Source organism: Limanda limanda, chromosome 16, assembly GCF_963576545.1.
Source record: "Limanda limanda chromosome 16, fLimLim1.1, whole genome shotgun sequence".
Classification (NCBI taxonomy): Eukaryota; Metazoa; Chordata; class Actinopteri; order Pleuronectiformes; family Pleuronectidae; genus Limanda; species Limanda limanda.
Genome location: NC_083651.1, coordinates 3,536,912 through 3,561,303, shown reverse-complemented (window position 1 = coordinate 3,561,303; position 24,392 = coordinate 3,536,912). Strand labels below are relative to the sequence as shown.

General features: G+C 43.6%; 1 protein-coding gene across 1 annotated transcript in view; it reads right to left on the bottom strand.

The window, feature by feature from the left end:
* col18a1a (collagen type XVIII alpha 1 chain a) overlaps nucleotides 1-23,541 on the bottom strand; it is a 35,640-nt gene extending 12,099 nt beyond the window's left edge. The window contains exons 1-6 of the mRNA XM_061088763.1: nucleotides 23,208-23,541; nucleotides 13,471-14,012; nucleotides 10,575-10,664; nucleotides 8,524-8,595; nucleotides 1,755-1,833; nucleotides 238-368 (exon numbers count right to left, since the gene is read on the bottom strand). Of these exons, the coding sequence (XP_060944746.1) occupies nucleotides 238-368; nucleotides 1,755-1,833; nucleotides 8,524-8,595; nucleotides 10,575-10,664; nucleotides 13,471-14,012; nucleotides 23,208-23,538 (1,245 nt within the window). The 5' untranslated portion in view covers nucleotides 23,539-23,541. The remainder of the gene's footprint in view (nucleotides 1-237; nucleotides 369-1,754; nucleotides 1,834-8,523; nucleotides 8,596-10,574; nucleotides 10,665-13,470; nucleotides 14,013-23,207) is intronic.
* Nucleotides 23,542-24,392: the final 851 nt, after the last annotated feature.

The following is a 24,392-nucleotide window of genomic DNA, read 5'->3' as shown; positions in this document are numbered from 1 at the left end:
CGAGCAATTACACACAAACATACATCTTCACACATCTTACTCTTACTACAATAAAATGTGTTAAGAATGAAAATAAAATACATGAAATGCTAAATGTAAAAGGAGACTTAATCCATTGTATATGCTTTCATCAAATCAGGACTAGCAGCGCCCTCTAGTGTTTGTCTTTGAGACATTTCATTTAAGCTCACATTCTCACAACTCATCCCCAAAAAATTCAAAATAAAAGATCCAGACCTTCTCTCCACGGGCTCCCCCCCGAGAGCTGGAGCTGGATCCTGATTCTCCCTTCGGGCCGAACGGTCCCCGAGCTCCTTTCTCTCCTCTGTCCCCGCGGTCACCTCTCTCTCCTTTAGCCCCAGCTGCTCCTGGAACACAATGACAAAAGGTCAGAGCCTTTAACGCCCTCATGAAAAGACTTCTCACAAATGATAAACGATCGTTTCCCACGAGCCCGACAACAAACAGGAAGTTTCCTGCTCACAAAAGAAGAAGAGGAAGGAAAATGACAGTTTGCTGGATGCAGCAGGAATCCCAGTGTGCACGGCTGCGATTTATAGGCCGTGTCAAATGTTGGTAATGTAGGTGGTAATTGAGGACACCTCCCATCCACTGCATGCTCCACCATCCCTATATTTATTTTCTGGTGTAAATTGATTTGAACGTGACATATCATTGCATCACAGGCCCAAGCTGCTCCTGCCTGTTCCACTCCAAAACCATATTTATACATTATTTAAATCCTGGTAGAATAAAGGATAAATAAAAGTTCACAAATGTAGCTTAGGGCTCTCACTTTATATTTGAACTTTGAACCGTTCATGTAACCATGAGAGTAAAGTTCCTATTCGACCTGTAATGACCTGTTCGAAAATACACAGTCTACAAGCACATCAGACGTCTGAAGTAGTTTCTCTCCTGATCCAGCAGAGGGCGCTCACTGAGAGCTTGACCTATGACCTGCCCTCTAGACCTGTCAGGGAAGCAAGTCCTCAATGTTTCGTAGTTTTGTTAAAAATAAAGAGCTATTCCAATGTATTGGATGATTTGATTATTAGAAAAAAGTGACAGCCCTACTGCGGATTCTAAAAACATTCAGTATCCACTGAATACTGCTTGATACACTGTCATTTTGGTCCTTATTCATGTAAACATTCACTCTTCTACACCCTTGAGTTAAATATTATATATAAATGCAGCACAATCGTAAATATAACTAAATAAGTTATAATTTATCCAATTTGACATTGATAAGTTATATCTTTAATATCTTTATTTAGTAGTATTGTTGATGCTTTGTTAAAGATATGCTCACAAAATATAAAATGTGTAATCTTGTGTACTTAAGGTGGGAGAATGTGACCTCACCAGGTTCAAACAAATACACAAAGGCACTGAAGATGAAGAAATTAAACCAATGTCATTTTTTTTAGATACATGCTTAATGTGTCGTTCCTGTTGCCACCACCAGAAGGCAATAGAGATCAAATGCATTCAATGTACAAGTGATGAGTGTCCTGAGCTCAGTGCACAACCTGCGTTAGCCTGGATGGCCACTAGATGGAGACGTGTGTCAAGTGAATGTGTTTCTCAGGGGAACTCTCCAGCACCATGAGCTGTTTGCCATTCCCCATCTATAGAACATATTCATATTGTCCAGCTGCTGTGTGCACTATGGGCTAACTTGATAAAGATGGTTTATAAAAAACAAACAAACGTCTTTTCAGGACGTGACTGTTTCCAGTTGAACTCACCAATCCCTCCTGAGACAGAAATCTCTTTTTTCTCGCTAAGCGGTGGCATCGGAATGGGCCCAGAGGACGGGGGGGCAGTCTGCAGGAAGATGAATCATGCAACAGAAACAGACACATGTTTAAAAAGGGCAATCGATGGCATTCAGTGAACTGAGCTCCACTGAACACACACACACAGACACACACACTGCATCTCCCTGCATGGGAAAATATTGTCCTTGTTCACATTAGTCCCAAACAAACCCAACACAAGTGACTCATGCTTCCGCCCTGTGTTACCATTCAACCACACTGGTGTTTATAGCTGGAGCAGCCAAAGGCTCTATTTCTAACTGGGGAGAGACATTTTCCCAGCTCGGCACCGAGACCTTTTTTAAACACGATTGTGTCAACATAACAAAAAGACGGATTACAACTCATGTCTCTCGTGTGAACTTCATTCAAACTGTCGGGAAACACACTGATGCAGCTGCAACATTGATTGATTATTTATTTAAGCCTCAGAAAACACATTGAGGAATAAGACCCTCATTTACAATGGTGCCGAGGTACAATGAAGAGTTAACACATTGAAAGAAAAAAATAAATAAATAAGAATGAAATAAATATGCATATATATATATATATAGTTATACAAGGGAAAAGGTCACAAACAATCATTTTTGACGATTCAATAAAATACTATGGTTAAGTCAACTAACAGTTACAATCACTGCAGGAGAAGTCAGTTAACATGTCCGGACAGAGAGTTATAGCGACACCTGGAGGACAACGACTGACACAACAGCCTCAGTTAGATATTCGAGATCTTTGACACTGTCTTTGAGTGTGTGTGTGTGTGTGTGTGTGTGTGTGTGTGTGTGTGTGTGTGTGTGTGTGTAGGATTGTGATGTCGCTGCTACTCCAAACCTCACCTTTAACCTGCAAAGACCCACTACCAAATAAGAAGGGGTTGAATATAGGGAAGGATAGAGAAGTGTGTGTAGAGAATGCATGATAATAATTGTCTTCACTAAGATTACAACACATGTGTGTCTCCTCTTTCTGTCCACCTCTCTTCCTCTCTCTCCTTGTCTGTGAGTAAGTTCAGTGGACAATAGAAAGTCAGTCTCCTGCCACTGAAACCCAGCAGGACTGAGGAGAAGCAACAGGAGCAATTGAATATTTGCTCGGGGGGGGGGGGGGGGGGGGGCTCATTCTTCACCGGTGACACATCTCGAATTGTCACCTGAGTAATTCAAGAGAGGAGTTGGAAAGAGGAGGTGGGCGGGTGGGCGGGAGGGGTCTTGTTAATCAACCATTAACCAGTTTCCTCCTTTGGAAACTCCCCTCGCCCCCCCAACTCCCCTCGCCCCCCCAATCCCCCCCGGTGAGTTGCACAGCCCCGACTATGCTAAGAATTCAGAGCAGAGCCTCCCTGACAGTTCTGAGTTGATGTATGTATTAATGTGATGAAGAATCCTGTGCTTGTTCAGGGATGATCGGTGGGAGCCCCCCCGCCCCCCCCCGCCTATAGGACCTAGTGTTGACAGACCTGACCCACACATAAGAGCAGGTATGCAGCTCCGTTTGGAAATCATATTCCACCTCTGCAGGAGGGAAGCTTTGTGTTCCCAGTTCAGGTCTGATGAGGCGAACAGAGGAAACTTAGTAATGTTTCACCGGAGGAGGATAAAGAAACAACAGTCCAGCTGTTTATGAAATGAAAGAAGCTCTGACTCTCATCTGACTCTTGTGCAACACAGAGAAAGAACAAATGTAGAGAAAACAACTGATGGGAGGAGAAACTTGCCTACACACACACAAACACACAAAAGAAATATTACTACACACATCAATATGAACTCCTTTAATAACCTTGACTAACGCTGGAAGATATGACTTCAAATCAATGTCATGGTTTATGGGTTGTACTCTGCTTTCATTATGATAACAACTACACACCTAGTTGTGTTACTGTATCTTGTATATTTGGTATAAAAACTTCCCAAAGTACTCACAGTACTTGCTCTTTGGTAGATCTCACTACACATTTTCCTCCAGGGCCACACACACACACACACAAACAGGGATAAACAACACCAGCTCTCCTGTCAAAGCTGGAAACACAGTCAGCTTGAGACTTTGCTTCTTGGTATTTTAATTTAAAGAAGTAAAAAGTAAGGCTCTCTGGGAAGTTTTAAAACTCAAATTAAGATTATGATTTTCAGTTTTCCTTTCCTATCGTATAACATCCCGATAAACAGAGCATGATGTAGCTGCAACAGCATTTCCCACAGGCTCTTATTATTATAAAGATGAATAAGAAGATTAGATTTGTTCCTTTCCATTTTGTCTAAGAGGTACTTAGTAAATCAATTTTAAATCTATGTTTATATGTGTCATATGTTACTGCAATGGCAAAAGCTATGATTTGTGACTGAATTCAATTGAGCTGCTTCATGGTCTAGTACTGGGAAACTCCACTGGGACCTGATCATCATCAATCAGACACTGTGTGACCTGTGCAGACACTCGAACAGTCAACATAAAAATCCAAAAAGCCTTTAACTCCAATTGCAAACATAGAATAATCTGTAAATATGTTCACATTTATAAATCTCAGAAGATTCCATGAGGTTAAATGTCATTCGTGAACATTGTGGATATTAGACTAGGAACTAACTAAATGTCTGTATCAGAAACAATAAAAAACACAAAGTTAAGTTCCTGTTGTTCTAAAGACAAGTTTCCTCTTTAGGTTCCACTCTGACTTTAGAGCAGTGAAAAAAGCCTCAAACTCTAAATGCAAACTTCGAACAATCTGTAAATATGTTCACATTTATAAATCTGAGAAGATTCCATGTGGTTGCCATGACATTCGTGAACATTAAAGCTAACTGTCAGTAGCTAAGTTCCTGTTGTTCTAAAGACAAGTTTCCTCTTTAGGTTCCACTCTGACTTTAGAGCAGTGACACTTTCCAGGATGACTGAGGAGCTCTCCCATCCATCACCATCAACTCCAGGATGACAAAATGGAAAGTTTCACTCACACAACGTCTTCCTGTCTCACTTGTCTCTGCCCGGACTTGCCATAATTGCACCGGTTGGACCGTTGTGTGCAGAGTTATACTTTCTGTGAACACACATCAAGTGGGAAAAAAATAAAAATAAAAACCTCAGCAGGTAGGAATTAGATGGCAGCTGTTTGTCTTCTGCATTACACTGCGTATTACACCATGCGGAACAGATGGAAAAGCCCCTTGTAAAAGCTACAGGGCATCGAGATGAAGGAGCCCCCCCCCCCCCATGTCTGCTTCTTCTTCTCTAACTCTGTTTCCACCGCTGTCACTTCCTGTGCGCAGCTGATTGAGAAACCAGTCAGAATAACAAAACCTTGAAGCAGGATCCTGGGAGTGGGTGGGTGGGTGGTTGGGGGGGGGGGGTTCTTCCTTGGATCAGATCAGGTCCAAATTAACATCTGTTTTTTCCACCTCGCCACTATAATTGCGAGTGGGAGTGAACGCACGCACGGCGGCGGCGGCGGCGGTGTTTCAACTTGCGTGGCTATCTCTGAAGGGAGGGAAGACGTGAGTGGGTGTCTGTGGAATTTGATCGTGTGTGTGTCTGTGTGTGTGTGTGTGTGTGTGTATGTGTGTGTGTGAGAGACAGAAAGCAGACAGAGGAAGAGTGGAGGACCAGAGATAGACAGAGTGACAGATGGAGCGATGAAGGAAGAGACACAAAGACACAAATAGACGCAGTGATTTCAGAGTCACTGCAGGAGGAAGCGTTATCTGCTGCTCTCTGTTGGTTCCAGGTCTTTTCATACAGGTGAGAAGTCTCCAGCTTCTTGAACCCGGAGCGAACACACCTCACACAACACCAAGAAAATCCCTTTTATTCTCAATTACTGTCCTCAAACTTCCAATAAAAACATCTCCAGCTGACCGGACTTGCTGTGTTTTCAGATTCACTGCAGAAGGAAGCGTTATCTGCTGCTCTCTGTTGGTTCCAGGTCTTTTCATACAGGTGAGAAGTCTCCAGCTTCTTGAACCCGGAGCGAACACGCCTCACACAACACCAGGAAAATCCCTTTTATTCTGAATTACTGTCCTCAAACTTCCAATAAAAACCTCTCAAGCTGACCTGACTTGCTGTGGTTTCAGATTCACTGCAGAAGGAAGCGTTATCTGCTGCTCTCTGTTGGTTCCAGGTCTTTTCATACAGGTGAGAAGTCTCCAGCTTCTTGAACCCGGAGCGAACACGCCTCACACAACACCAGGAAAATCCCTTTTATTCAGAATTACTGTTTTCAAACTTCCAATAAAAACCTCTCAAGCTGACCTGACTTGCTGTGGTTTCAGATTCACTGCAGAAGGAAGCGTTATCTGCTGCTCTCTGTTGGTTCCAGGTCTTTTCATCCAGGTGAGAAGTCTCCAGCTTCTTGAACCCGGAGCGAACACGCCTCACACAACACCAAGAAAATCCCTTATATTCAGAATTACTGTTTTCAAACTCGCAATAAAAACTTCTCCAGCTGACCTGACTTGCTGTGGTTCACTATCAGCAAATGAATTGAGATGTGGGCAACTTTCAAACGCACCAGTGTTTTGTTTTTAATATTCAACAACAGGCAACTCTCTATGCAAAAAGGTCTTTGTCTCCAAATGTATAAGACAGAGGCAGCTCCGCTTCCACTCGTCCACTCAGCAGTTTTTAATCTCTCTTGAGGGACCAGCGCTCGCTCGCTCACGCTCACGCAGCAGTAACTGGAGACGTGAGTGGTGCGTCCAGCTCGGGGATGAGAGAGGCTCAGTCTGCTGTTTGGAATCTTTGATCATCTTTAGGGAACAAAAGCATTTTTCATCCACTCGTTCTCATTTTTACTCTCTGGTGCACTCTGGATTTTACAGTTTGAGTTCCTGAGCAATATCCTGGAGGGGTTATCAATCAAATATGAACTCTGAATTTTACATATTGTGGAATTTCCCTTTCCAGTATGAAAATGCAACAGGATATCGTCAGTTCAGACACGTTTTGCAGCAACAGGAACATGTGTGGAAAGTTCATGTGAGGGCCGGCACAGGGGGAGAGCGTGCAGGACACCCAGTTAGATAATAACAGAATTCTGTTTCCTGCACATCGTCACCTGCGTCAGCCCATTATCGCCAAAAGCTCTCGTATCTCAAGTGTTCTATGGCTCCTCTACTCATCCTCAGATATTTGTATCCAGGGGTGGACTGGCCATCGGGCATACCGGGCATAATCCCGGTGGGCCGTTGACCGAATGTGGGCCGGTCTGGTCCGCTATGTTGTTGTTTTGTTTTATTTCTCTTCTTCCTCTCTAAATTCCCTCCAATTGGGCCGGCCAATTGGCTACAGAGGGCTAGCAGTGTGTTGCCAGCATCGACACATATTATTGGTCTATTGTTTGTCATTGTCAATCAATCATGGGCTGACAGGCTCAGAGAGCCCTGACAGTGCTGTCAATCACAACACAAACCAGGGTGGGGCGGGACCTCATTGCATTGGCGGTGGGAGTCGCGGGACGGGCTGCTGCTGAAACAGAAACTTAAAATGGATAATAAGAGTAAAAAACGCATCGGGGAAAAAAAGCAGAAGTCTCTGGAGGTGGAGGCTGCTAAATGTGCCAAACTGACGGACCTATGTGGTGCCGGGTTCACCAGCCCAGCAGCAGCAGGTGCGCCGGGAGACGAGCGAGGAGGACTCGACAATGATGAGCGAGTGGAGGCAGACATGTGAGCGTGCATTTTCAATTTTCAATACATTCTCCAAACTGGCTCGTTACTTGAGCAGTGGAGGTTGGCGTCGCACGCCTCTACCGACGGCGCACCTCTCTCTCTCTCTCGCTCTCACTCGCTGCCCCCTCCCTCCTGAGATGTGCAGGTCCCGGTGGCGTGTTTGCCGTCTGGGGGGGGCAGCGCGAGAGGTTGGTCTATCCCTCCGCAGGTTCACCTTCAGAAATCTTGTTACGACTTTTACTTCCTCTAGAATAGGATAAGAGATAGTGTCTTATTTTGTGTGCCTATAGTATAGTGGTTATACTGTGGTTTATTAATGTTCTTGGGCAGACACAAGAGGCACTTGTTTATAGTTAATTAGAAGTTCAGATGCACTGGTCCATTACTATTTGAACCTCAGCATCTAGGGTTCAAAATTGGTAAAATTATACATTATATGCATATTGTTGTTGTAATTTTTCAGTCAGTTGAGATAAATCTTGAGGAGAAACATTTTGGGTTGTTTTGTGTCTGTATAGACCTACTATAAAAAGCAATTTGCATTTTTAATTTTAGTTCTTGTACTTTTGATACTTAAGTACATTTCAACACCAGATACTTTAAATACTTAAGTACTTTTAATATGAGCTACTTTAAATTGACGTAACTTATGTCTTCTAAATGTCTTAATGGCAGATGTGCTCGGCTAATTATGTGGGCCGGTCTGAGCCAAAAAATGCCCGGGCCGTTTTGTTCTCCCAGTCCAGCCCTGTTTGTATCCCTCCAGTTCCCTCTCTGGTGCTCGTTAGAAACGTCATCAACACAAACACTCGTTCGCTGGGAAGTTTCTGGACGTTCTCCTGGTATCACTCAGACATTTTTGGGACATTTTACCAGGAACATTTGCGTTCTCACATACAGCCTCTTAGGAAAATCCCACGTCTTTCTTGGTATATTGTGTGTTTCTGTCTCTGGGGCTTAATGAAGTTCAATTTAAATAACGAGGAAGTTAAGTAGAAGTAACGGGAGAAGAGTTTGTTCCATACCGTCCATCTGCGATTTTCCACAGCCGGTCTGGTGGGTCTTGGAGTGTAATCGCCACTTCCATCACCTGAAGCCTGAGGAGACCAAACATACGTTGAACATTTAATATCAAAATTGTAGGGCTGGGCAAGTTAACTCGTTTTAATCGAGTTAACTCAAGTGATGAGTTAACTCGATTGTTTATCCGCCAATTATTTTCTTTTTTCCTGTTCTGCCGCAGTCAGCAACAGACTTTCACAAAATAAAAGCCGGACTTTCACAATAAAACAATAAATAATCAAACCTGAGTTAATGCGAGATAAAATAATTAATCGAGTTAACTCATCACTTGAGTTAACTCGATTGAAACGAGTTAACTTGCCCAGCCCTACAAAATTGATTTTTTTACCTTTGAAATCTAGGAACCTCCTACATTTTACAGTGCCCCTTGTCTTTCTACCATAATTATCTGTTCATGAACTCATTCAGTCAAGTCAGCTTTAAGGACATTTAAGAATTTAATGCCAATGTTGTTATTGAATATCTGGAAAAATATATTTTCTGATGTGAACGTGTCGTCTTTATCGGCAGACTCCTGCGTCTTTTTATATAAAAGACCCATCCACTGGGAATGCAATCCTTCCCATTTAATCCAAACAACATTTTACGATTTGATGACAACAAGCAGTGGAGTCTTGAACTTTATTCTCTCGGTTGGTTTGTGGTGGTCTCGAGGGGCGGGAGCAGCTGTGATGGCAACGTTTGACTAAAACAGAGTCCAGGCTGCTGGTGGGCTGCAGAGAGGCACCTGTGTGTGTGTGTGTGTGTGTGTGTGTGTGTGTGTGGGTGGTCAGGGTCAGTGGCTCCTCTCTCTCTCTGATCTGCTGCAGATTTACTGTTGGTAATTAGTGAGGAAACACGCTGGAATACATCATCGTTTCATCAGTCGTGTTACTTCAGGACAATATCCTTTTACTTAAGTAAATAGTTGAACTAATAGTGAGTAAATATATATTGTTTTTTTATTGTTTTTCTTATGTGTGGCGTATTTATTGTGTTTTTATGTTTCTATGTTCATTGTATGCACCAATAACCAGAGCGAATTCCAGGTAGGTGTAAACCTACTTGGCAATAAATACCTTCTGATTCTGATTCTGATTCTGATTCTGATTCTGATTCTTTACGTTTGAGAGAAGCAACGGGACTCAAACAAAAGCAGACTGATGTTATTACCGGTGCAGAGAATATGTGACCAGTGGAAAAAACCTTTATCTTTTGCCAATGAGATCACAATATAAAGTGATTTTATAGTGAAGTAAGGGTTGTGATATTGTTGCCATGGGAAAGAACAGAGATGCTAATAAAAGCCTAAACTCTATTAGTATCCACTGTTTTCATAGCTGGTTGGACGAAGAAAACATATTTAAAAAGCCTATTTGAGCCATAATGATTACAAAATAAAAACAGTAGTTGTCATGTGGCCTTTGATTATCTTTATCCTCACATGACTCCTGAGGTGATAATAACAGACAGACCACAGGGGAACATGTGCACTTTATTATTAGTGTTTTAAAACTATCTTGAATCAGGATCCTTTGTGAGATTCAACCACCTCCAGGTATGACAACCGTTTCATCTCCATGCCGCCATTGCTTTGATGACCAGGGGCTGAAAAGTTTGGGAACTTCTGCAGAACTTCAGTCACATGTAGTCAGAAGGTTCTGTTTTTTAATGTTATACCACACCTTAACCATAACTGTGATACGTCTAAAGTTATCCTGTTGTTCCTTGTTTTGTTCGACTTATTTTTTATAACTGTGAATAAATGAAATGTGTCAATAGAACTTTAAAATCTATATGAGTTTTTTGCCATTTTAAAGGATATGAACCAAATGACCCCTTTGCATTATCTAAGAATCTACATTTCTTTGAAGAACACCATGTACGTTGTGCTGAACAACCCCTGCACTCTCTGTTAATGGGGGGGTGGGGGGGTGGGGGTGACATACCGCTCATATCCCCTCAAATCAACTACTGCATGTAGACTATTATCGTCTGAATGTGATTATCTCACCATATCAGAGTCGTCCCCGTCCTCGTCCTCGTCACAGTAGGTCTCAGCAGCTCGGGGGTCTCCCACCACCCTCAGCTCCTCGATCTCCCCCTGGTGGAAGACACGGACGTTTAGATGTTTGATGATAACGTCACACACACACACACACAGACACACAACACATGTCTCACTTTCAACTTATAAATATGGATATTCATCTGTGCAGTTCCTGCTCAGGGTTTTGAAAGCAGCTCTCAGGGAATTCCCAGTTTCCACAAAAATCAGAGGAGCTCTTGATGTCTGGAGTTTTAGCCTCGACCTGTGAAGGGCCTCTATCACTGCCCCCCCCCCTTCCCCTCACACACACACACTCACACACACACAGTCGTAATCTGATGTTCCCACACAGGATGCTCACAGACAGTATGAATACTATCTTCCTATCAGCGGGCCATTAGCTCCGTATGTGTCGGTGGTTTCTGTGCTGATGAGTTTCTTGATGTTGAGTCTTTATGTCCTGAGAGAAAACGTCTAATGCATTCTCTAAAGCTCTTTGACATTGTACTTCAAACTGTCCTTTAATGATCGGACTGATGTAGATGACATGTTTTGGTCTTTTTCGAACAAACGGCTTCAGATCTTTACATTTAATTACATCCTGTTCACGGAACTGTCCCCGCAGCATGTTTCTGCCAGCGATGCATTATAAGAAATCATATTTCGGAGTGGAATGTAGACTTTATGAATCCAATATGTCAATATTTAGAAGCGTAAGAAGCCAAGTCTTAATGTGATTTGGTTAATTAAATCCACGAGACCTCCGGGGCGGACGGTGCTAAAGGTCAACAAACAGCACATGGTCAGCGAGACCCTGGAGAAGATGGTTTTCAATAAGTTTAACTTTATAAAACAGCTTTTTGAAAACAGACCGATTCAAAAGGAAAAACCCATAGATGAACTCTTCAAACGCAGCTATTAAAAAGATCAAAACATGACATCTGAGAGAGGAAGTAAGAAATGATCTAGACACACACTATAAACTTTAATTGGATTGTTTTGAAACCAGATGGAAAGTATTCAGTTGGAATTTGAAAGTTAAAGTGTTTACAGTGTCTTCCTTTATGTCATGTTCCTTTAATGTGTATGCTAAAAAGTAAATACTTCTATTATAAGGAAAACCCTCTATCTGCTCTTAATGGTTTCAGTTGTGTCCTGTTAACAGAAGAAGCTCATTTACGTCCATGTAACCAGCGAGACTCTATATTTAGAAATGCTGAAACGTATAAGCTGCAAGTTAACGGACGACCATCATGTTAAAGTTTAACTCAATGTGAGAAGGACACCAAGGTCAGAAGGTCGTGTTAGCACCTAATTTCAAATCTTCAAAGACTTCTAAAGCAAGTAGGCGTCTTCTGTTTCAGGGATTAAACTTGTAAAACTCCAAGTGTCTATTCCCCAAATTAAAGATATTGCACAAGTTCTCCGGGTTTCCCTCCTGAGCACCGGATCTCCAGCCCCTGGTTTATTAGCTGCCTGACCAGAAACAGAATGAACAGCCAACACAAGTTACATATTCCTGCTGGCACGCCTGCTCTGAGCCGGGAGCCACGGCTGAACTCCTCCAACCCTTTTTACAGCCGAGGTCAACATTTGCTGCAGTCGACCGGCCGAGCTTTACTGCAGTCAAACGACTCCAGCTAATTACGTCCCAGCTGTGAGCTTTCCCAATTACGTGCAGACAGCCCTGAGCAGGACGGAGCCCGGGACATTTATGTTATGCTTTTGGAGAGTCGGCCAATTTGGGCAATCAAGTCATACGAGGGTTATTCAGGCGAGAGGTTTCACATGCCTGACTGTGGGCAACCAAAACATGACACGGCACTTTTCCAGAGATTCCAGCAGCAGGACTCACCATCACGTGGCTGTCAGTGTCAGTAGTTATTCAGAGACAGGTATTTCTTTATCTGAATTAAAGCTTTTAAAATGAAATTAGTTAAAACTTAATTGGGTTATATATAGGGTTGCAAAGGGGCGAAAATTTCCGGAAACTTTCCATGGGAAGTTAAGCATGGGAATTTTGGGAATTTTGAAAAAAAAAAAAAAAAATAAGCAAATTAAACGCTGAGCAATAAAAACATCATTCAAAACTCTATTTGAAAGATGTATGGAACGTTGAGTTTCAACCCTCCACTGTGCATTCTTCTATCACATGCACAGATAACTCCCAGCATCCTTCACTCTACAGCAGGGCTATTGAGGCCTGCTGTAGAGTGCAGGACTAGTCAGGTAAGTTTCCATGATATTACTGGGAAAATATATTAGCATGCTGATTGAGGATTGTTCATCTGTTCATCTAGACTATTTCCATTCATTTATCCATCAATTGTAAAATATGTTTACAGACGATTCCAATTGTTTGGCTAACTATTTATATCTCTGGCATTGCATTAGTGTTTTTTTACAAACTTTTTTCTCATCTTATTCTACAGAACAATGCCACGTGCACTATCTCATGTGTGGAGACATTTCACCCCATCCAATGTAGAAGGAAAGGCTGTGTACATTAGCAAATACTGTGCAAAGACCTATGTTGAGAATGACACAACGATGCAGAAGCATATAGTCAAGTGCCCAAAGTTTCCTCAGGGCTCAAATCAGCCTATGACACAACAAAATGTTAATATTTATGTCTGTATATGACAAGGTAAATACAGTTAGTATAAATTATCCACAACATTTCCAGTTTATACCCGTTAATTCCCGTTAATTCCCGTTAATTCCCGTTAATTCCTGTTAATTCCTGTATATTCCCGTTAATTCCCATGGAAAGTTTCCAACTTTGAATATTTCCGGAATTTTGCAACCCTAGTTATATACCCCTCAAATGAACACAGACAACACCTTTGTATATACGCACCAGGAACTTGTCGGGGTCCACCCCCCCGGCCTGCCCGACGAACACCCCGGCCCCGGCGTCCAGCTCCATGTCGTCCGGGGACCTCTCCATGCGCTTCACCCACGGCTCGGCGACACAGTTGAGGTAGAACATCACCTTGTCGTCCCTCACAGCGATGGCGAAGCGGTTCCAGGTGTTGGTCATGGCGACCACGGGGAACCTGGCGGCTTCGTAGGACCGCTGCGAGCCGGGTTCCGTGTAGTACAGGATGACGCTCTGGTCGTTGCCCTGGACGGGCGACAGCTTGACCGCCACGTACATGATCTGCTGCGTGCCGTCCGTGACGGAGAAGATGACGCCGCCCTTGTCGGAGGTGGGCTTCAGGTTGAAGATGAGGGAGAAGTCTCGGTGGAACGGGCTGGGCAGGTGGGCGCGGGCCAGCTGGCCGGTGTTGGCGTCCGGACCGAAGACGAATCTGGAGCTGTTGTCGGGTCCGAAGACTCGTCTGATCTCATCGGGAGGAGGGTCCCCGATCAGCTGCAGCAGGGAGACCCCAGTGTCTTCTACAGGGGGGGGGAGAAAATAGATGTTAGGCCCCAATAGGCATGAAATACAGTGTGGGTTAGAAGGGAGGGCAGCAGGTCAGGGTGTCAAGTTAGACAAGGCTCTGTTGGGGGGGGGGGGATTTAAGGTGCATGTGTGATCAATGTCACTCGGACAGAGGTCTTTGTTCCAGGAAAACAAAATTTAAATCAACATCTTAACTGGTGATAAAGTTCTGACACTTCTTCTCAGGGGAGGAAAACCAAGCAAACACATTTTTGTCTAACTACACCACAACATGGAAGGGTTGACGTTCCTACAATAGAGTCAAAGAATCCAAGGGTCATAAGAGACTTTTAAAATAAGTAAATCACTCCAGGAGACATTTTTAAGGTCTATAATCCAAATACAAGACCAGCTGGACCTAAACTCCCACTTCCTAAACCGTAGGACGATGCACACAGGCAGCGACCTGGTGATACAGAGATGATAGATTTAGATCTCACAGTAAATCTGCCAAAGGCGCTAAAGCCATAAAGAAAAACGTGCAGAGTTGTTAGGATCTAAATCAATTACTCTCCAAATGTCAAAAGGCAGAAAATCCCATATTTTGAACCTTCATCAATCTCCTGTTATATTATGATGGATATCTTTGGATCACTTTCCTAAAGGTACAACAACAACAAAAAAAGAAAACTCTTCCGACTTGTGTGACATCTGCTGAATGCCAGGCCCCCGGGGCGCCCAGCAGCTGGGGCCTCCTGCATATCCCTGCTCCGTCTTCCATCACCCTGGGTGACTCGGGCGAGGTCAGCACATAATTATCGGAGGCGTTTAGGAAATGCGAGGAAACACAAAGAGCAGTTGTGTGTTCGTTCACACCCACGTCAGAGACGCTATTACCTCAACCTTTTCTGTCTAGATCGCTCTGCTTTTCCAAAAACAATATTACCTCATGTTAAAAGGCAAATGACCAAAAACCACTGTTTTGGGGAAACCACTTGATGCCGTTTCTGGAGCTTTGAAGAAACGCTTTGCTTCACCACCTGGTGACTAACGTGCTCGGTTCAAAGGCCCCCCCCCCCCCCTCTTCCCGATGTCCAGAGATCACTGGGGTCTGCAGTCGGCTCTGTTGAGAGCATAAACATGTAAAGTGTTCAGCCGGACCCGAGGCGCTGCTTTCTGCTTTATAACCACCTCACAGCGGTCTGAATATTCTGCATTCTGTCTGAGGAATATGACGCTTTGGTGTTTGGGTCTGAGCTGTAACAGACGACCCAGTCAAGCTGAAACAGGACAGCAGTAAAAATACCTTCCAGAATTACCTGGGAAGTTCACCTGGTGCCAATCAGACATATGTTTAAAAGTGACGCTCAACACTGGCTGTTGATTTAAATATGTACAAATGTCATCAGAAAATATGAAATGAAAATAAAGCATGAAGATGTGTCCATTTTATAATAGCTACAAATGTGAAAAAGTATTCTTTTGCATCATTTTCTAAATAAATTAACTGTAAAACAATCCTCCTCAGTTCAGATTTAAATAGGAGCTTGGTGGAAATTCAAATAACACAAGAGATATAGAATTGTTTAGGATATTCTGCGCTTCATTCAAAGAGGATCAGTCCCATATCCATCTAAAGTGTCATTGGGTAAAAACTTAATAAATCTTTCTGTGCATAAAACAGATGTTCTCAGTGGAACTCAGGTTGAGAACAGCAGGAAGGCCGAGGGTCCTCGACTGCTGCATGGATGGCAGTAAACAAATTAACTGTCATTTGCACAAGGCCGACCAGATGTTTACTCTGATAGAGTCAGAATGAGAAACCTGGAGGGTCTCTGCAAGTGGGCCTGTGCTCACACGTCTGAACCCGGCGCCCTCCTACACACCGTCTCTGCCAGGCTGGGACTGGAGGAGGCAGAACCGAGTAGTAAATCAGAGGTGAAATCCATCATGATGGAAAGCACACCATTTTAATTTGTGAAATCCTCCTGCTACAGGTGCTGCAGCCGACATGTGAGCTGCCTCTGATACAGAAACACTTCATCACTGAGCGTGCGTGATGACTCTTCTTCCACTTGAGAGGTAAAAGCTCTCAATGACGTTGATTGTGTATAAAAAATACTTGATTTCCTTGTTTATGTGCAAGAAAAAGGTGTTTTGTCAATATGCAGGTAGTCATTTGATTTGTGTGTAGATTCAACTTCAAGGTCTGTAATAAATTGGAATGTGAGGCCCATCTCTAAAACAGAGCCCGGTTGCAGCATGCAGCATTCCTCCAGAGTTCAAACTGAGGCTTCACAGTCACGGTAATATCATCATCTCTCTCTGTCAAAACATCTGATTCTCTAATGCATTTGCCAAAAGAACCAGCAAACTTCCTTTTGAAAGGCGTGAGCACGAGCTTTCCTAAACTCCCATTCGAGAAACGTCTACCCGATGGTCAAGATTTGCACCAACAAGGAGTGGGTTCAACTGGAATTTGTTCAGAATTTACCAAAAAGAAAGAAATATCCGTGTGAACCAGATTATCATTGAGCAGTGAATGTTAAGTAGTAACTCAGATCTTAAAAGGTGACTTTAATGGTATTAGGCCCGATGTCAAAAGCCTGGGACTGGGAATTTCATTACCGGATGTAACAGTGGATGAAAAGGTTTGATCTGCCTCAGACTTCCATAGGAATGCGTTTCCAATGCGCCTGCAGTGTCAGCAAAGGGCCGGCGGATCACTCCTTCTCACAGATCAAAAAATCCCTGGGTTTACAAAGGCCGCCACCATTAGCATTTTAAGTGCAATCTCAATTCAGGTCTCCAAACAGCTTTTGTTGTCCGGTGACAGCTTCAAGGCCAATTGGCTGCAGAAAGGAGCTGGTGATGAATGGCGCGCTGCTGGATTTACGGCGCTAGTTTGTCTTGTCAGGCCGACCACTCGCTGACCAGGACCCGCGGCTCTCCTTCGCTTCCTCACATTCCAGGAAAACAGTTTGCGATACCCTGTTGATGAAGCCGTACATATACACAGCGTGAAACTGTATATACAGCTTTTGGGAAGTACGGGGATCCTGTGTAATCCACGGGAAAACATTGGAACATCTGGACAGTGCCGTACAACTTTACTGTTTCACTGACTTCACAACATCACCGTTTAAAACCTCCCTGGAGTCCTGCTAGCAGGGGCAGGGATCTCCAGCCCACTCTGCACAGAGCTGGTCAGGGATCCCACCCTGTGTTTGGAGGGTCAGAGAACATCACAGCCCCGTGAGTGTAAAAACAAATGTCTACAATCGTGATGCATTCGCAGCCTAAGCCGTGTTATGGCTTCTCAGCTAATTGATTTGAAAGGTAAATAAAATGTGGCCACATGATACAGTGGTTGTCTTGTTCCCTGCTTCTTTAATCCCTTGTATATCTTTCAGTTTCAAAGGACTGCAACCTTAAATCACAGTGAAGTACTTGCTGAATACTGATTCATCAGGGGTTTAATATGACAAATGCATTTACCTTTAAAAGCCTGTTTTGTTTCGTAAGGCTTTTTTCTCCAGAGGTATAATAATGTGATGGATTTATGGAACCTGACATGAACTTTTGTAACATTAAACCTTTAGCAGCAAGTGGAGAAAGCTCCAAAACCAAACTCCAGGATAAGGTCTCAAATCTAATTTGGCAACAAACTGACGGAAATAAGAAGACAGCGTGTTTTAAGTATACGTTATCCACGACATGAATATTATATCTCTCTGCAAAGTTTATTCCGTGAAGTATCATTAACCCAATGAAGCAGAATGCTCGGAAAAAGATACGAAAACCCAAACAAACCACATCACAGGCCAGGAAGGAGAACTTTATGTTGGCTCACACTAAGCTGTAATCCCGAAACCACTAAAAAGAAGAGAGCTCGACCACAACCTGTGCACTCTGCTCTGTGTGGAAGCAGTAACGTGAGACTGTTCATGTTCTCTACCTGTATGTGTAGAGCTTTGAAGAAACACACGAGGTGTAAACAAACCCGTCTGCACATACCACAAATATGTCCTCTGAGAATTCCGAAGGCAAAACATCACTTTATGAATATTCTGACATGGAATGGGAATACGTTTGAATAGGTTAACATCCAAAACGACCCTTCAGAAACACACGTCAGAAACTCTTACTCTGAGAGTGTCACAAATGGGCAATTATCCATCTCATCCCTGCGCTTCTGAGCCGTGTTTAGCAACACTGCCTCATCAGTGCTGGTTTTCCTCCTGATGCAACACAAACCAGAGGGGGCAACGGGTTTCTGGCAGCAAAGACGTCGGAGAGGACTGTGCCCATAATTGGAACCCTCCTGAGAGCCGAGTCAGAAATGATTCCCTGGCAAGCGGCGCACGGAGCAGCCGGAGCCGGAGCCGGAGCCAGCTTCAGGCCTTTCCTGTCATGAGATGCAATATCAATCTCGGCTCACTGGAACCACGGTGCTGCAAATCAGCGTCAGACCACCAGAAAGGTGTAAAATCCACAAAACACAGTGAACACGGACACAGAGACGCCATTAAATAAGAAAAATGTGTATCTTCACAGTTCAGGATCCTTTATATTGTGGCCAGACACAGGATTCTGTCAGTTTTGATCAAACAGTTTATGTCTGACAGATCATAATGGAGTTTCTCTTTCTCTTATGATCTGGGATGTGTCTTTACCATCAAGAACTGGCCCAAAATAAATTGCTGTTGACCTTTCAGACCCTGATATGAATGACTGCTCATCTTTCAGGCAGGGGGCCGGTAACCATGGAAAAACATCATTAAAAGACCTTTTGTGCCCCAACAATCCCGTCTCTCCCACCCGGGTAGTGAAGGACCACATCTGACAGATTTCACTAAAAGTTTTCATGCATTGAAATCTCTGCAATTTTCCACTCAGTAATCACCCACACATATATATATACGCACATCTATAGGGTATGATATTTCAGTGAATACAGTGCTCTTTCTGTGTCGGTGGCCCCATCTTTAAAAAGAATATACCAACTTAAAAAGCTGTAAATATATCATGAGGCATTCTTTCATGACAGGTCATCGTTCAGGCGATGCGGGAGCTGGGATGGTATTAAGGCCCGGAGCGTTAGAGAGCGTACGAGTGCCCTCCTCCCTCACACATCAGCCACGGAGCTGCAGAGTGGCTGAACCTTCCCAGACGCTGCTGCCCAGTATGGGTTCTGATTAGTGAATCCTAGAGGTCAAAGCAACTTGCAGAGCTTTGTGACACATTATCAGCGACGTCAGTCAGACAATTCTTTACGGATTTATCAGATCACACACCGGCACATAAGCAGGAGGAGATTGTGAAGTCATAGTTTAACTGAATCTGAAGTTTACAAGTAATCCTCAGGATCTGGCAGCAGAGGAACCTCACAGGGACAGAACTAAGTTATACATCAAGTTCAATAAACTTCAAAAATAGTGAGCATTGGCCATTGCAATGCATTTGAATGATTGATAATAGATGGTATTGTTTAAGGTTTTCTGTATACCTCTCCAGTTTCAGGCTTCTTGTACATGCAACACACAACAACTGCCTTGGCTGTGAACTAGGGCTAAAAAATTGACACAATTGAAACTGATTCAATTCATAATATTCAGAACATCTCTGATTGGTACAGACTGCAAATTAATTCCCACTAAAATCGTGACTCAAAATAATCACAATATGATTGTATTTTGAATTTCATCCAGCCCTATCATGAGCCTACACTGATCAACCCAAACATTTACTTATGTTACACAGACCGGCACATAAGGAGGAGGAGATCGTAAAGTCAAAGTTTAACTGAATCTAAAGTTTACAAGTAATCCTCAGGATCTGGCAGCAGAGGAACCTCACAGGGACAGAACTAAGTTATACATCAAGTTCAATAAACTTAATAGTGAGCATTGGCCATTGCAATGCATTTGATGATTGATAATAGATGGTATTGTTTAAGGTTTTCTGTATATCTCTCCAGTTTCAGGCTTCTTGTAAATGCAACACACAACAACTGCCTTGGCTGTGAACTAGGGCTAAACAATTGACACAATTGAAACTGATTAAATTCATAATATTCAGAACAAGCCTGTTTGGTACAGACTGCAGCAAAGATCACAACAATCCATTTTCTATATTCTTTTTCATTGGATTTAATTCCCAGTAAAATCGTGACTCAAAATAATCACAATATGATTGTATTTTGAATTTTGTTCAGCCCTATCATGAGCCTACACTGATCAACCCAAACATGAACTTATGTTACCTGATCTACGCTGTGTCAGGGCTGCTGGGATTAGCCCCTATAATAATAATCAATCAATCTATTATTTGCTTTATGGACCAGAAAATTAGACCATAATCCCCTTTACTAAACTTCCTCCTGTAGAGAAACCACACCAGCAAACACAAAGTTCAAGCAATTCACAAATACACATCAGTTTGGACCCAGATGTGTTTCTTGAGCCAGAGACTCATGTCCACTCACGTCTGTCCACGGAGCCGGCTGTCAGAGAGATAGCAGAGCTGTAAAAGGACACAGTCTTGAACTCGGTGATATGAAGAGGAGGCCAGCAGAGTGACAAGGGATTTGATTTGTTGGAGACAGGACTGAGGACACAGGATGTTCTCACATGAATCAGTAGCAGCAGTAAATATCTGAGTCACGTTCTCCATCAATTTAAGTCACCAGGGGCAGGGGCGGTGTTTATTACTCTAAATCCTACAGAGGATGCTAAAACACACATGTCCTGTTGAATGTATCCATAAACTACCACATTACTATTACTTCACTGCAACAAATGAACTACTCTGGTATTTGATTTGCCATATTCATTGAACCTGAATCAGTTCGGGCACATACAAGCACATGAGATCAAAACTACAGCAATCTGGAACATACACATCACTCAAGATCAGACAGAAACTCATGCTTTCAATGCTGATTCAAAATGTGTTACCTGTGTGCAGTCAACCTCCAGCTGTCAGAGGTGTTTTTAACATCCCACTGAAAACCACTGATGCAAACATGACTGTTTCTCATGCTCGACAACCGACAGTAATCCGTCCGTTTACACAAATGCAAATCAAGCCGCCTGCAAGTCACTCACTGTCAAAAGAGACATGCGATTCCACATGCCACAGTATCTACAGTACTTCATGCACGACTTGTTCACAGAAGAAGGCGTCTGTCTTGGGATTGAGAGAGAAAAGCAAACAGATCCATTTTACCCAGTAACCCTAGAAATGTCACAATGGCAAAAAGGTATTTAACTTTGTTTCTACATAACAAAGAAAATAATTGCAATGGAAAGGAAAGATTTTGAGTTTTCAGATATTTAAAACCAGCAGAAACTGCAGTTCAACTGAAAGATAGAAGCTCTTTCAATTCACATGTTATGAGTCATGACAGCTTGACACCATTTAACTCTATGGACTGTTTGTGTGTCGATGTGACGGCTGCTCTGCAGGACAGGAAACAAAATGTATACAAAACCCAGCGCTGTCCCTCTGAGTCAACATGACCCGTTAAATCAATAAGCTGCAGAGGATCCGTACATCATCTGGTTTGCTAATGAACCACAACCCCACTGAAGTGTGTGTCTGTGTGTGTGAGTGTGTGTCTGTGTGTGTGTGTGTGTGTGTGTGTGAGTGAGGAGTAAGTTCCATGCAATCCAAAGGACAAGGGAAACACATACAACAGGTTAAACACTGCAAAGCATTCTGGCATCATGCTTGTTAGACTGTGACCAGATTAATGTGCCGGACCTTTTACCAAAGAAGTTTTTAACAGGGACACATGTCAATTAATCGGGTGGGTTCTGGGAATTGGGTGGAAACACCAGACAAACTGGGGCAGTGGGGATTTTGAAAAACTGGTTCAAAATGAACCCTAACTCTAGGATTCATTTTGAACCAGTGATTACCTTTCTGGTTACTAACTGATAAGCACTGATACCCATCCTCCTCCTCCTCATCGGGCAGAGAGTGGCACTCCACAGGGAGGTGTCCCTCGTCCAGGAGCGTCCAGCAACTGTCCCGCAAGACCTCGCAGAAGCTGCGGCAAGGCAACACGGGGGGTGCGCCCGGGGAACCACACTTTGGTACCAGGAGAAGGCAGAAGAACCGCTCCACACTATGGTGGCAGCGTGAACTCAACAGCCATGCCCACTTGCTCAGGAGGGCCTGCACCTCCTCCACACTGCTCTGGTTAAGGTAATTGGGCACAAGAAATCTTTCCCCACGCATGAAGGAGCAGAACGGAAGTGGTCTATCCAGCAACAAGCATCCTGGGGAATCTACTAACAGCGCTGAGTGAGCTACTTCTGTGTGGCTTTCAGCTGTCGAGCTCAATAAAGCTGCTTTGCTCGGCTCTTGCTCACTCACGGATGTTTGTGAAGCACCTGAAATGAGATTGATTTGACTGGTTGCTACTGCAGCAGTAAGTTCTTGATGTTGGGCGGCTATGGTTGCAATATAAGTAGTATCTGGTCTGTTGCTCTGTGTTTGTTGTTGGTGAATTAACCTGTTTGGGGTATTAGTCGGTGTTGGGTTTGTAGGGAATGTCTGGCTAACAAGTGAAGCTTGGCTAGTCTGTAAAACTTGGTCGGCTAAAACTTCCTGAGCAGCTGTTGACTCACCAGCCGGTAAATGAGTAACTTCCACCAGTTGGTTGCCGTTAGATACTGTGGTGATCTCCACAGAGCTGTTGTCTTCCACGGGAGTTTGTAGATCCCCTGGGGTGAAGTTTGCATGAGAGGGCTTAGTCAAACTAAAGCTACTTCTGTTAAGACTTCTAATTCTGCTCGTGTTATTGGGAACTTCAACAAACAAATCAAGATTTTGCTCTGACTTCCTGGAACCAGGATTTAGGGCCTTGTCTGTTCTGTTCTGAATGATTAAGGTCAGATTTAGATCATTTTCCTGGGATGCCACACTGCCATCTATCCTCTTGTGATCTGTAGGTACAACTGCTTCTGTGTCAGGTTCCTTAAAAATCCTGTGAGTTTCAATTTCAGATCCCCTGCTAGTTTGAGCCACTGTTGCAAAGCCAGATTCAAACCTGTCTCCAGAGCCAGACCACAGACCTGGCCCCGGGTCTGCTGCCAATTCAGACTCCAGACCAGATCCGAGTCCTGATACCTTTCCTGTAAGACTTTCACGATCAAATCCTTCAGACCCCATACCCTTTAATGAAGATGTGCCATTACCAGGTTGGATTTGGGGTGACGAAATCCCCATTGGGCCCTTTTCTGTTGCCTGCTCATTCTCCAGTGGTGTAGATGGTATTAAAGTGGTCAGTGCTGCAGATTCAGTGGTGTCAACCCAAGTCGGCCCAGTCACTTGGATTCCAAGGGCCTCATCAATGATCTGTGTCCCATCCTGGGCCTCTGTTGGTTGTTCTCCACTACCTGCCGGACTGCCAGAGCCCTCTTCCAATGTTGGGGCCAGAGTTGTGGTAACAGTCTTGGACCAGAACCAAGCATCAGAGCAGACCACCCACTGGGCCAACAAAAACAAAACTCCAGCCTGGGTCCTCATCTTGGGCACAATGTCAAGTCTTGTCCAGCTGCTTGATTAGGGTCCCAGAGATGACTAGGACATGTCCACAGAGCCACTACCCTCCTTGCAGACACTTTCCTCACAGCTCTGTCCCCCACGCACACTCCACTAAGCAGAGAGGAAAAGTGAGGGGGAGTGCCCCATTCAAAAGAGTGAAGGGGGGGTTAGCAGAAGGAGATGTGCTCCGCATTGGCTGCTCCGCCAATATTTCCTTTCCCAACTCCTCCTTCCTTCTCCTCCTCCCTTTGTCACAGCAGTGAAAAGCGATCTCTCCTGCTGACTGATACCTTAGAGCTACAGCTGCCTTGCCTTTCAGTGTACAACACTGATGCTTCCACTGTTTTAGAGCTGAGGGGCAATTTGTTCCCCATGACTTCTTCTCTTTGTTCAAACACGATAATAAGAACAACTACAGATATCGCCTCGAGGGAAATAGCAAATTGGGTGAAAATGCAGCGGGAGCCAAAGTTATGCTTTTCACAATTAGATTTAAATTGGTTCCAATTCCACTTCAAAAGTGCAACAAATTACTGAGCAAAGTTTGGCTGTGATATAAAGAAATTGTATTATCTGTTTTTTACCATTTTAAATCCACTTTTAGATGAAACCAGTGGAATTTAAGACATTCCACTGCTAAAACTCAAGACTTGCTGACATTGTCTCAACTCTATAAAATGCAGTTTACTACCCAGTCCAGTTTAGACCAGTCTCTCACTGCTCAGTGGTTACACAGTAATCCAGGCCCTCACTTTCTTGTCCAGACGGGTTTTCTCATACTGCCGACGGGATCAGTTGACAGAGACCCTCCACATCTGCTAATCGCAGATTAGTGA